This window comes from Carcharodon carcharias, chromosome 4 (genome assembly GCF_017639515.1).
Source record: "Carcharodon carcharias isolate sCarCar2 chromosome 4, sCarCar2.pri, whole genome shotgun sequence".
Classification (NCBI taxonomy): domain Eukaryota; kingdom Metazoa; phylum Chordata; class Chondrichthyes; order Lamniformes; family Lamnidae; genus Carcharodon; species Carcharodon carcharias.
The window spans coordinates 122,544,049-122,558,215 of record NC_054470.1 but is presented as its reverse complement, the minus strand read 5'-3'; the positions used below and the strand labels follow the sequence as shown (position 1 = coordinate 122,558,215).

Here is a 14,167-nt window from a genome sequence, read left to right as displayed (position 1 = left end):
TTGACATGGACACGGTGCATGTGATTGTCATGGACAGGGTGCGTGAGATTGATGTGGACACAGTGCTTGAGATTGACGTGGACACGGTGCGTGAGATTGACGTGGACACGGTTCATGTGATTTACGTGGACACGGTACGTGTGATTGACGTGGAAATGGTGTGAGAGTTTGACGTGGACACGATGCGTGTGATTGAGGTGGACACGGTGCGAGTGATTGACGTGGACACAGAGTGAGATTGACGTGGACACGGTGCGAGAGATTGACATGGACACGGTGCGTGAGATTGTCATGGACACGGTGCTTGAGATTGACGTGGACATGGTGCATGTGATTGACGAGGACATGGTGTGTGTGATTGACATGGACACGATGCGTGAGATTGACGTGGAAATGGTGTGAGAGATTGACGTGGACACGTTGCGAGAGACTGACGTGGGCACAGTTCATGTGATTGATGTGGACATGGTGTGCGAGATTGACGTGGACACGTTCGGGTGATTGATGTCGACACGGTGCGTGAGATTGACGTGGGCACGGTGCGTGAGATTGACGTGGACAAGGTACGTGTGATTGATGTGGACACGGTGCATGAGATTGACGTGGACACGGTGCGTGTGATTGACGTGGACACGGTGTATGTGATTGATAAATTGTCTGTGGTTGATGTCGACACGGTGCATGAGATTGACGTGGACACGGTGCATGAGATTGACTTGGACACGGTGCGTGAGATTGACGTGGACATGGTGTGTGTGATTGACGTGGACACGGTGCGAGAGATTGACATGGAAATGGTGTGAAAGATTGACATGGACAACGTGCGTGTGATTGACATGGAACGGTGCGTGAGATTTACGTGGACACGGTTCATGTGATTGATGTGGACATGGTGTGCGAGATTGACGTGGACATGTTCGGGTGATTGATGTGGACACGGTGCATGTGGTTGATGTGGACGTGTTGCGAGTGATTGATGTGGACACGGAGTGAGATTGACGTTGGCACGGTACGTGTGATTGTCGTGGACACGGTGTGTGAGATTGACATGGACACAGTGCGAGAGATTGAAGTGGACACGGTGCGGGAGATTGATGTGGACACGGTTCATGTGATTGACGTGGACACGGAGTGAGAGATTGAAGTGGACACGGTGCGAGAGATTGACGTGGACATGGTGCAAGAGTTTGACGTGGACACAGTGCGCGTGATTGTCGTGGACACGGTGCTTGAGATTGACGTGGACACAGTGCGTGTGATTGAAGTGGACATGGTGCTTGAGATTGACGTGGACATGGTGCGTGAGATTAACTTGGACACGGTGCGAGAGATTGACAACTTGCGTGAGATTGACGTGGACACGGTGTTTGAGATTGATGTAGACACTGTGCGAGAGATTGACGTGGACACAGTGGGTGTGATTGTCGTGGACACGGTGCATGAGATTGACATGGACATGGTGCTTGAGATTGACGTGGACACGGTGCGTGAGATTGACGTGGACACGGTGCGTGAGATTGACATGGACACGGTGCATGTGATTGTCATGGACAGGGTGCGTGAGATTGATGTGGACACAGTGCTTGAGATTGACGTGGACACGGTGTGTGAGATTGTCGTGGACACGGTTCATGTGATTTACGTGGACACGGTGCGTGTGATTGACGTGGAAATGGTGTGAGAGTTTGACGTGGACACGATGCGTGTGATTGAGGTGGACACGGTGCGAGTGATTGACGTGGACACAGAGTGAGATTGACGTGGACACGGTGCGAGAGATTGACATGGACACGGTGCGTGAGATTGACATGGACGCGGAGTGAGAGATTGATAACTTGCGTGAGATTGACATGGACACGGTGTGTGTGATTGTCATGGACACGGTGCTTGAGATTGACGTGGACATGGTGCATGAGATTGATAACTTGCATGAGATTGACGTAGACACGGTGCGTGAGATTGACATAGACATGGTGTGTGAGATTGACGAGGACAAGGTGCGTGTGATTGACATAGACACGGTGCGTGAGATTGACATGGACACGGTGTGTGAGATTGACGTGGACACGCTGCGTGTGACTGATGTGGACACGGAGTGAGATTGACGTGGACACGGTGTGTGAGATTGATGTGGATACGGTGCGAGAGATTGTTAACTTGCATGAGATTGACGTGGACACGGTGCGTGTGACTGATGTGGAAACGGTGCGAGAGATTTACGTGGACACAGTGCGTGTGATTGACCTGGATACAGAGCATGTGATTGACGTGGAGACGGTGCATGTGATTGACCTGGACATGGTGCGTATGATTGACATGGACATGATGCGTGAGATTGACGTGGAAATGGTGTGAGAGATTGACGTGGAGATGGTCCGTGTGATTGACGTGGACACGGTGCATGTGATTGACGTGGACACAGTGCATGTGATTGACATGGACACGGTGCGAGAGATTGACATGGAAACGGTGTGAAAGATTGACATAGACAAGGTGCGTGTGATTGACAATGACACGGTGCGGGAGATTGACGTGGACATGGTGCATGTGATTGACGTGGACATGGTGCGTGTGATTGACATGGACATGATGTGTGAGATTGATGTGGAAATGGTGTGAGAGATTGACGTGGAGATGGTCCGTGTGATTGACGTGGACACGGTGCATGTGATTGACATGGACACGGTGCGAGAGATTGACATGGAAATGGTGTGAAAGATTGACATAGACAAGGTGCGTGTGATTGACAATGACACGGTGCGGGAGATTGACGTGGACATGGTGCATGTGATTGACGTGGACATGGTGCGTGTGATTGACATGGACATGATGTGTGAGATTGACATGGACACGGTGCATGTGACTGACGTGAACACGGTGCATGTGATTGACGTGGACATGGTGCGTGTGATTGATATGGACATGATGCGTGAGATTGACGTGGAAATGGTGCGAGAGATTGACGTGGACACGTTGCGAGAGATTGACGTGGACATGGTGTGCGAGATTGACGTGGACACGTTCGGGTGATTGATGTGGACACGGTGCGTGTGATTGACGTGGACACGGTGTGAGAGATGGATGTGGGCACGGTGCTTGTGATTGATGTGCACACAGTGTGTGTGATTGACGTGGACACGTTGCGAGTGATTGACATGAACACGGAGTGAGATTGACGTGGACAAGGTGTGTGTGATTGACATGAACACGGTGCATGAGATTGACGTGGACACAGTTTATGTGATTGATGTGAACACGCTGTGAGAGATTGACTTGGGCACGGTGCTTGTGATTGATGTGCACACGGTGTGTGTGATTGACGTGGACGCGTTGCGAGTGATTGACATGGACACGGAGTGAAAATTGACGTGGACACGGTGTGTGTGATTGACGTGGAAACGATGCGAGAGATTGACATGGAAATGGTGTGAAAGATTGACATGGACAACGTGCGTGTGATTGACATGGAACGGTGCGTGAGATTTATGTGGACACGGTTCATGTGATTGATGTGGACATGGTGTGCGAGATTGACGTGGACATGTTCGGGTGATTGATGTGGACACGGTGCATGTGATTGATGTGGACATGTTGCGAGTGATTGACATGGACACAGAGTGAGATTGACGTGGACACGGTACGTGTGATTGTCATGGACACGGTGTGTGAGATTGACATGGACACAGTGCGAAAGATTGAAGTGGACACGGTGCAGGAGATTGATGTGGACACGGTTCATGTGATTGACGTGGACACGGAGTGAGAGATTGAAGTGGACATGGTGCGAGAGATTGACGTGGACATGGTGCAAGTGATTGTCGTGGACACGGTGCTTGAGATTGACGTGGACACAGTGCGTGTGATTGAAGTGGACACGGTGCTTGAAATTGACGTGGACATGGTGCGTGAGATTAACTTGGACACGGTGCGAGAGATTGACAACTTGCGTGAGATTGACGTGGACACGGTGTGTGAGATTGATGTGGACACTGTGCGAGAGATTGACGTGGACACAGTGGGTGTGACTGTCGTGGACACGGTGCATGAGATTGACATGGACAGGGTGCGTGAGATTGATGTGGACACAGTGCTTGAGATTGACCTGGACACGGTGCGTGAGATTGACGTGGACACGGTTCATGTGATTTACGTGGACACGGTGCGTGTGATTGACGTGGAAATGGTGTGAGAGTTTGACGTGGACACGATGCGTGTGATTGAGGTGGACACGGTGCGAGTGATTGACGTGGACACAGAGTGAGATTGACGTGGACACGGTGCGAGAGATTGACATGGATACGGTGCGTGAGATTGACATGGACACGGAGTGAGAGATTGATAACTTGCGTGAGATTGACATGGACACGGTGTGTGTGATTGTCATGGACACGGTGCTTGAGATTGACGTGGACATGGTGCATGAGATTGATAACTTGCATGAGATTGACGTAGACACAGTGCGTGAGATTGACATAGATATGGTGTGTGAGATTGACGAGGACAAGGTGCGTGTGATTGAAATAGACACGGTGCGTGAGATTGACATGGACACGGTGTGCGAGATTGACATGGACACGCTGCGTGTGACTGATGTGGACACGGAGTGAGATTGACGTGGACACGGTGTGTGAGATTGATGTGGATACGGTGCGAGAGATTGTTAACTTGCATGAGATTGACGTGGACACGGTGCGTGTGACTGATGTGGAAACGGTGCGAGAGATTTACGTGGACACAGTGCGTGTGATTGACCTGGATACAGAGCATGTGATTGACGTGGAGACGGTGCATGTGATTGACCTGGACATGGTGCGTGTGATTGACATGGACATGATGCGTGAGATTGACGTGGAAATGGTGTGAGAGATTGACGTGGAGATGGTCCGTGTGATTGACGTGGACACGATGCATGTGATTGACGTGGACACGGTGCATGTGATTGACATGGACACGGTGCGAGAGATTGACATGGAAACGGTGTGAAAGATTGACATAGACAAGGTGTGTGTGATTGACAATGACACGGTGCGGGAGATTGACGTGGACATGGTGCATGTGATTGACGTGGACATGGTGCGTGTGATTGACATGGACATGATGTGTGAGATTGACATGGACACGGTGCATGTGATTGACGTGGACACGGTGCATGTGATTGACGTGGACATGGTGCGTGTGATTGATATGGACATGATGCGTGAGATTGACGTGGAAATGGTGCGAGAGATTGACGTGGACACGGTGCATGTGATTGATGTGGACACGGTGCATGTGATTGACGAGGACATGGTGTGTGTGATTGACATGGACACGATGCGTGAGATTGACGTGGAAATGGTGCGAGAGATTGACGTGGACACGTTCGTGTGATTGACGTGGACACGGTGCGAGAAATTGACGTAGACACGGTTCATGTGATTGACGTGGACATGGTGCGTGAGATTGATAACTTGCATGAGATTGACGTGGACACAATGCGATTGATTGATAAAGTGCATGTGATTGACGTGAACACGGTGCAAGAGATTGACATGAACATGGTGCATGTGATTGATGTGGACATGGCGCGTGAGATTTACGCAGACACAGTGCGTATGATTGACCTGGATACGGAGCATGTGATTGATGTGGACACGGTGCGTGTGATTGACGTGGACATGGTGTGCGAGATTGACGTGGAGATGGTGCGTGAGATTGATAATTGTCATGAGATTGACATGGACATGGTGCGTGAGATTGACGTGGACAAGGTGCATGTGATTGATGTGGACACTGTGCGTTAGATTGACGAGGACATGGTGCGCGAGATTGAAGTGGACACGGTGCATGAGATTGACTTGGACACGGTGCGTGTGATTGACGTGGACACGGTGGGTGAGATTGAAGTGGATACGGTGCATGAGATTGACTTGGACACGGTGCGTGTGATTGACGTGGACACGGTGCATGTGATTGATAAATTGTCTGTGGTTGATGTCGACACGGTGCGTGAGATTGACGTGGACAAGGTGCGTGTGATTGATGTGGTCACGGTACTTGAGATTGATGTGGACACGGTGCGTGTGATTGACATGGACTCGGTGAGTGAGATTGACATGGACATGGTGCATGAGATTGACATGGACAAGGTGCGAGAGATTGACGTGGACACGGTTCTTGAGATTGACGTGGACACAGTGCGTGAGATTGACGTGGACACGGTGCGAGAGATTGATAACATTTGTGTGATTGACATGGAGTCGGTGCGTGAGATTGATGTGGACACAGTGTGTCTGATTGGCATGGACACGGTTTGTGTGATTGACGTGGACACGGTGCGTGAGATTGACGTGGACACGGTGCGTGTGATTGACGTGGACACGGTACTTGAGATTGATGTAGACACGGTGCGTGAGATTGACACGGACATGGTGCGTGAGATTGACGTGGACATGGTGTGTGAGATTGACATGGACACGGAGTGAGATTGACGTGGAGACGGTGCGTGTGATTGACATGGACTCGGTGCGTGAGATTGACGTGGACACGGTGCGAGAGATTGATAACATGCGAGAGATTGATGTGGACACGGTGCGTGAGAATGCCATGGACACGGTGCGTGAGATTGACGTGGACACGGTGCGTGAGATTGACATGGACACGCTGCGTGAGATTGACGTGGACACGGTGTGTATGATTGATGTGGACACGATGCGAGAGATTGACTTGGACATGGTGCGTGAGATTGATGTGGACACGGTGCGTGTGATTGACATGGACTCAGTGCGTGAGATTGATGTGGACACGGTGCGTGAGAATGCCATGGACACGGTGCGTGAGATTGACGTGGACACGGTGCGTGAGATTGACATGGACACGCTGCGTGAGATTGACGTGGACACGGTGTGTATGATTGATGTGGACACGGTGCGAGAGATTGACTTGGACATGGTGCGTGAGATTGATGTGGACACGGTGCGTGTGATTGACATGGACTCAGTGCGTGAGATTGATGTGGACACAGTGCGTCTGACTGACGTGGACACGGTGTGTGTGATTGACGTGGACACGGTGCGTGTGATTGACATGGACACGGTGCGTGTGTTTGACGTGGACACGGTGCGTGTGATTGACGTGGATACGGTACTTGAGATTGACGTGGACACGGTGCGTGAGATTGACTTGGACACGGTGCGAGATATTGACGTGGACACGGTACTTGAGATTGACGTGGACACGGTGCGTGAGATTGACGTGGACACTGTGCATGAGATCAACGTGGACACGTGCGAGAGATTGATAACATGCATGAGATTGACGTGGACACGGTGTGTGTGATTGATGTGGACACGGTGCGTGAGATTGACGTGGACGCTGTGCGGGAGATTGACGTGGGAACGGTGCGAGAGATTGATAATATGCTTGAGATTGACGTGGACATGGTGCGTGAGATTGACGTGGACAAGGTGCATGTGATTGATGTGGACACTGTGCGTGAGATTGACGAGGACATGGTGCATGAGATTGACTTGGACACGGAGTGAGATTGACGTGGACACGATGCATGAGATTGACTGGGAGACGGTGCGTGAGATTGACGTGGACACGGTGCATGTGATTGACTTGGATACAATGTGTGAGATTGACTTGGACACGATGTGTGAGATTGACTTGGACACGGTGCGTGTGATTGACTTGGAGACGATGCGTGAGATTGACGTGGACATGGAGTGAGATTGACGTGGACACAGTGCAAGAGATTGACTTGGATACAATGTGTGAGATTGACTTGGACATGATGTGTGAGATTGACTTGGACATGGTGCGTGAGATTGACTTGGACACGGAGTGAGATTGACGTGGACACGATGCATGAGATTGACTTGGATACAATGTGTGAGATTGACTTGGACACGATGTGTGAGATTGACTTGGACAAGGAGTGAGATTGACGTGGACACGGTGCGTGTGATTGACTTGGACACGATGTGTGAGATTGATATGGACACGGTGCGTTGATTGACTTGGAGACGATGCGTGAGATTGACGTGGACACGGAGTGAGATTGACGTGGACACAGTGCGAGAGATTGACTTGGACACAGTGCGAGAGATTGACTTGGGCATGCTGTGTGAGATTGACTTGGACACGATGTGTGAGATTGACTTGGACATGATGTGTGAGATTGACTTGGACACGGTGCATGAGATTGACTTGGACACGGTGCGCGAGATTGACGTGACACGGTGCGCGAGATTGACGTGGACACGGTGCGTGAGATTGACTTGGACACGGTGCGCGAGATTGACGTGACAGGGTGCGTGAGATTGACTTGGACACGGTGTGTGAGATTGACTTGGACACGGTGCGTGAGATTGACTTGGACACGGTGCAAGAGATTGATAACTTGCGTGAGAATGATGCGGACATGGTGTGTGAAATTGACGGTAACACGGTGCGAGAGGTTGACTTGGACACAGTGTGTGAGATTGATAAATTGTCTGTGGTTGATGTCGACACGGTGCGTGAGACTGACGTGGACACGATGCGTGTGATTGACATGGACACGGTGCATGTGATTGGTAAATTGTCTGTGGTTGATGACGACACGGTGCGTGAGATTGACGTGGACACGGTGCACGAGATTGACTTGGACACAGTGCGTGAGATTGACGTGGACAAGGTGCGTGTGATTGATGTGGACACGGTACTTGAGATTGATGTGGACACGATGCATGTGATTGACATGGACTCGGTGCATGAGATTGACTTGGATATGGTGCGTGAGATTGACATGGTCAAGGTGCGAGAGATTGATGTGGACACGATTCTTGAGATTGACGTGGACACGGTGCGTGTGATTGACATGGACACAGTGCATGAGATTGAGGTGGACACGGTGCGTGAGACTGACGTGGACACGGTGCGAGAGATTGATAACATGCGTGTGATTGACATGGAGTCGGTGCGTGAGATTGATGTGGACACGGTGCGTGTGATTGACGTGGACACAGTACTTGAGATTGATGTAGACACGGTGCGTGAGATTGACATGGACATGGTGCGTGAGATTGACATGGACATTGTGTGTGAGATTGACATGGACACAGAGTGAGATTGACGTGGAGACGGTGCGTGTGATTGACATGGACTCGGTGCATGAGATTGACATGGACACGGTACGAGAGATTGATAACATGCATGAGATTGATGTGGACAGGGTGCGTGAGATTGACGTGGACACGGTGCGTGAGATTGACGTGGACACGGTGCGTGAGATTGACATGGACACGCTGCGTGAGATTGACGTGGACACGGTGTGTGTGATTGATGTGGACACGGTGCGAGAGATTGACTTGGACATGGCGCGTGAGATTGATGTGGACACGGTGCATGTGATTGATGTGGACACGGTGTGTGTGATTGACGTGGACACGGTGCATGTGATTGACATGGACACGGTGCGCGAGATTGACGTGGACACGGTGAGTGTGATTGACGTGGATGCGGTACTTGAGATTGACGTGGACACGGTGCGTGAGATTGACTTGGACACGGTGCAAGATATTGACGTAGACACGGTGCGAGAGATTGATAACATGCGTGAGATTGACATGGACATGGTGCGAGAGATTGACGTGGACACAGTGTGAGAGATTGATAACATGCGTGAGATTGACGTGGACACGGTGTGTGTGATTGATGTGGACACGGTGCGAGAGATTGACTTGGACACGGTGCGTGAGATTGATGTGGACACGGTGCGAGAGATTGATAACATGCATGAGATTGACGTGGACACGGTGGGTGAGATTGACTTGGACACGGTGCGTGAGATTGACTTGGACACGGAGTGAGATTGACGTGGACACGATGCATAAGATTGACTTGGAGACGGTGCGTGAGATTGACGTGGACACGGTGCATGTGATTGACTTGGACACAATGTGTGAGATTGACTTGGACACGGAGTGAGATTGATGTGGACACTGCGTGTGATTGACTTGGACACGATGTGTGAGATTGACGTGGACACGGTGCGTGTGATTGACTTGGAGACGATGCGTGAGATTGACGTGGACACGGAGTGAGATTGACGTGGACACAGTGCGAGAGATTGACTTGGACACAGTGCGAGAGATTGACTTGTGCCCGCTGTGTGAGATTGACTTGGACACGATGTGTGAGATTGACTTGGACATGATGTGTGAGATTGACGTGACACGGTGCGTGAGATTGATGTGGACACGGTGCGTGAGATTGACTTGGACACGGTGTGCGAGATTGACGTGACACGGTGTGTGAGATTGACTTGGACACGGTGCATAAGATTGACTTGGACACGGTGCGAGAGATTGATAACTTGCGTGAGAATGATGCGGACATGGTGTGTGAAATTGACGGTAACACGGTGCGAGAGGTTGACTTGGACACGGTGTGTGAGATTGACGCGGACACAGTGCATGAGATTGACGCAGACATGGTGAGTATAATTGACCTGGACCGGTGCATGTGATTGACGTGAACACGGTGCGTGTGATTGACGTGGACACGGTTTGTGTGATTGATGTAGTCATCATGTGTGAGGTACATTCTGTTCCTCCATTCTAACTATCTGTGTTGTAACCAAGTGCGCCTGCCTCTTTCCACCCTTCCCCCAGCTCATTGGACCAAACTTCCTCAAAGACCAATCCCTTCCCTAGCCCTAAACTGGCATCTCTCCCTTGTCTCTCTCCTATTTCCCTTCATTGCCTCTCTGAGCTATCTTGTCTAGAAGATCCACTTCTCTCTTGATGTTATTTCCCTAAACTGTTGACCCTCAACAACTCCCCTTCCTGATTTCCATGTTAACTGATATTCTTAATAGTTTTCTCTTTTCATCTCCTGCCCCTCTTTCCTTCAAATTTGCTAACGTCACCAACTTCCTTAAAAAAAGAATCTTGGCCCCTTTATTGTGTCTAACCCCTGTCTCTCTTTCCTTTGCAAAGTCATTATCATGTTTTCACCTCTTAAATCCATGTCTCTCTTTCCTAGGACTTTGTGTTTGAACCCCACCAATCAGGCTTCCAGCTTTGCTGCATCAACCAAACAGCTTTTATCAAAGTCAGAAATTACATCCTATGTCAATATAACAAAGGTAAACTTTCCCTCTTCTTAACCGGTCTGCAGCCTCTGACACAGTTGACCACCCACCTCCTTCTCCAACACCTCTTCAGCTGGGTGGGACTACTCTCACCTGCTTCCAATCTTATCTGCCTAATTGTAGACAGAGAATCACCCCTGTTGTCCCCCAAGGACCAATCCTTGACTCCTCCTATTTCTCATTTGCATGCTGCCCCTTAGCAACATCATTTGAAAACACACATCATTTTCCACGTGTATACTGATGACACCCAGCTCTACCTCATCACCATCTCTGGTCACTTCCCCACTGTTGATAAATTATCAGACTGCTTGTCCAACATCCTGTATAGGATCAGCAGAAATTATTGGGAAGGCGGAAGCCATAGTCTTCAGCCCCAGTCACAAACTCCATTCCCTAACTACCAACTCCATCCCTTTTCCCTGGGAACTGTCTGAAGCAGAACAAGACTATAACAAAGGTGCAATTCTGACCAGATATTTGCACCATTACTAAGACTGCCAATTTACATCCTCGTAATATTGCCTGACTCCACCAATACCTCAGCTCATCTGCTGCTGAAACCCTCATCCAAGCTTTCGTTACTTCTTGACTTGACTATTCCCAATGCTCTCCTAACTGGCTGCTCACTTCTACCTTCCATAACATTGAGGTCAACCAAACCTCCACTGCCTGTGTCATCGTTAAAACCAGGTCCTGTTCCCCCAACACTTCCGTGCTCACTGATCTACATGTGCTGCTGGTTAAGCAATGCCTTAATCTTAAAATTCTCATCACAACTCCAGTAAGACATGGAGTTTTGTCTGCTCCTTCCCTCACATCACTGACCAGTGAGTTGCCTCCCCCACTTCGCTTCTATCTCTCCAGTCCCTCTCCTGAACAATCTGCTCTCTCCATTTTGAAACAAGTTCCAAAATACTCAGTGCCAGTTTTAAAACACTAATATTTTTTCAGTAAAGTCCACAGTAAAGGGATTGTACTGTGTAACCCAAATGTCTTTACATCAGAGAGATGATGATATAGAATACAGCTCTGTGGAGCAGATGTTCCATTTTTTGGAGGGGCAATTTTTAAAAAATTCATTCTAGGGATGTGGGCGTCGCTGCCTGGGCCAGCATTTATTGCCCATCCCTAGTTGTCTTGAGAAGGTGGTGGTGAGTTGCCTTCTTAAACCGCTGCAGTCCATGTGGTGTAGGTGTTAGGGAGGGAGTTCCAGGATTTTGACTTAGCTATAGTGAAGGAATGGCCGATATATTTCCAAGTCAGAATGGTGAGTGGCTTGGAGGGAAACGGAAACTTCTAGGGCGGTGGTGTTCCCATGTGTCTGCTGCCCTTGTCCTTCTAGATGGTAGAGGTCATGGGTTTGGAAGGTGCTGTTGAAGGAACCTTGGTGAATTTCTGCAGTGCATCTTGTCGGTGGTACACACTGCTGCTACTGTGTGTCGGTGGTGGAGGAAGTGAATGTTTGTGGAAAGGGTGCCAATAATGCGGGTTGCTTTGTCCAAGATGGTGTCAAACTTCTTGAGTATTGTGGGAGCTGCACTCATCCAGGCAAGTGGGGAGTATTCCATCACACTCCTGACTTGTGCCTTATAGATGGTGGACAGACTTTGGGGAGTCAGGAGGCGAGTTACTCATTGCAGAATTCCCAGCCTCTGACCTGACCTTGTAACCACAGTTTTTATGTGGTTAGTCCAATTCAGTTTCTGGTCAATGGTAACCCCCCAGAATGTTAACAGTAGGGGGTTCAGCGATAGTAATGCCATTGAACGTTGAGGGGCAATGGTTAGATTGTCTCTTGTTGGAGATGGTCATTGCCTGACACTTGTGGCATGTTACTTCCCTCTTGTCAGCCCAAGCCTGGATATTGTCCAGGTCTTGCTGCATTTGGACATGGACTGCTTCAGTATCTGAGGAGTTACGATTGGTGCTAAACATTGTGCAATCATCAGCGAACATCCCCACTTCTGACCTTATGATGCAAGGAAGGTCATTGTTGAAGCAGCTGAAGATGGTTGAACCTGGGACACTAGCCTGAGTAACTTCTGAAGTCATGTCCAACAATCACAACCATCTTCTTTTGTGCTAGGTTTGACTCCAACCAATGGAGAGTTTTCCCCTGATTCCCAGTTTTGCTCGGGCTCCTTGATGCCACACTCGGTCAAATGCTGCCTTGATGTCAAGGGCAGACACTCTCACCTCATCTTGGGAGTTCAGTTTGTCCATGTTTGAACCAAGGCTGTAAAGACATCAGGAGCTGAGTGACCCTGGCAGAACCCAAACCGAGTGTCAGTGAGCAGGTTGAGAGCACTGTTGATGACCCCTTCCATCACATTAATGAGAACTCTAAATAAGAATTTCGCTTCTGATCAATGCCTTTTCTTGCAGGCATTATTTTATATTGCATTGATTGCTTCATTCTAATTAGAGATGGCTATTTAATGTCATAGGCATTACATGACTTGTAATGTAACTTGTAACATATTTCACATGTTGAAAACATACAATATCAGTGGCAAAGACAAAAAATATTACATCTCACATCTGTAAACCTCAACAGATTAATGGAGATGATATTTTTAAGGAGGACAAAGGTTAAAAATGATTGAAAAATATTTATATTCAGGTACTTCATTATGAACATTTGGAATTCAATTAGCCCCTGCAGGAGTCCAGGTCCTGGGGAGCTCAACTGAAGATGGAATCCAATGTACCAAAGTCCCAGCTTCAGGTGAACAAGTTATCATCCATCTAGTATAAACTCACCTCATAAACTAACAAAACGTCAATTTACTTTTTAAGATTTTGGATTCAGAATGTTATATATTTATTATAACACAGCTCCCAATAGTAACCACTGATGGTATCAGAAACGAGGAGTTAAATGGAATTCATTGGATAGTTTTCAAAGACCTAGCATAGACATGATGGGACATATGGTCTCCTTCTGGGTTGTAAGATTCTATGAAGGCATGCATGTCCTTAAACATTAAACTGTAAATAAAGTTATAAATAGTTTTTGAGTGCAACCGTTGTATTAGTTCT

General features: G+C 48.9%; 1 protein-coding gene across 1 annotated transcript; it reads left to right on the top strand.

Moving 5' to 3' along the window:
* Positions 1–5,429: 5,429 nt before the first annotated feature.
* LOC121276781 lies at positions 5,430–13,877 on the top strand. Its single transcript, XM_041185326.1, has 14 exons — positions 5,430–5,636; positions 5,784–5,984; positions 6,339–6,390; positions 6,554–6,744; positions 6,988–7,244; positions 7,521–7,665; positions 8,510–8,530; positions 8,600–8,716; positions 8,792–8,836; positions 9,210–9,298; positions 9,834–9,900; positions 10,310–10,485; positions 11,014–11,116; positions 13,782–13,877. The coding sequence occupies exons 1-14, from the start codon at positions 5,430–5,432 to the stop codon at positions 13,875–13,877; spliced, it is 1,767 nt and encodes a 588-aa protein (XP_041041260.1).
* The last annotated feature ends 290 nt before the right edge of the window (positions 13,878–14,167 follow it).

Bases quoted from the DNA above. Each gene is read 5' to 3' on its own strand.
- LOC121276781 (XM_041185326.1), top strand. From the start codon at position 5,430: ATGGTGCGTGAGATTGATAACTTGCATGAGATTGACGTGGACACAATG. The intron at 5,637-5,783 runs GTGCGTGTGATT...ACTGTGCGTTAG, and splicing joins ATGTGATTGATGTGGACACG to ATTGACGAGGACATGGTGCG. The intron at 7,245-7,520 runs GCATGAGATCAA...TTGGACACGGAG, and splicing joins GAGATTGACGTGGACACTGT to TGAGATTGACGTGGACACGA.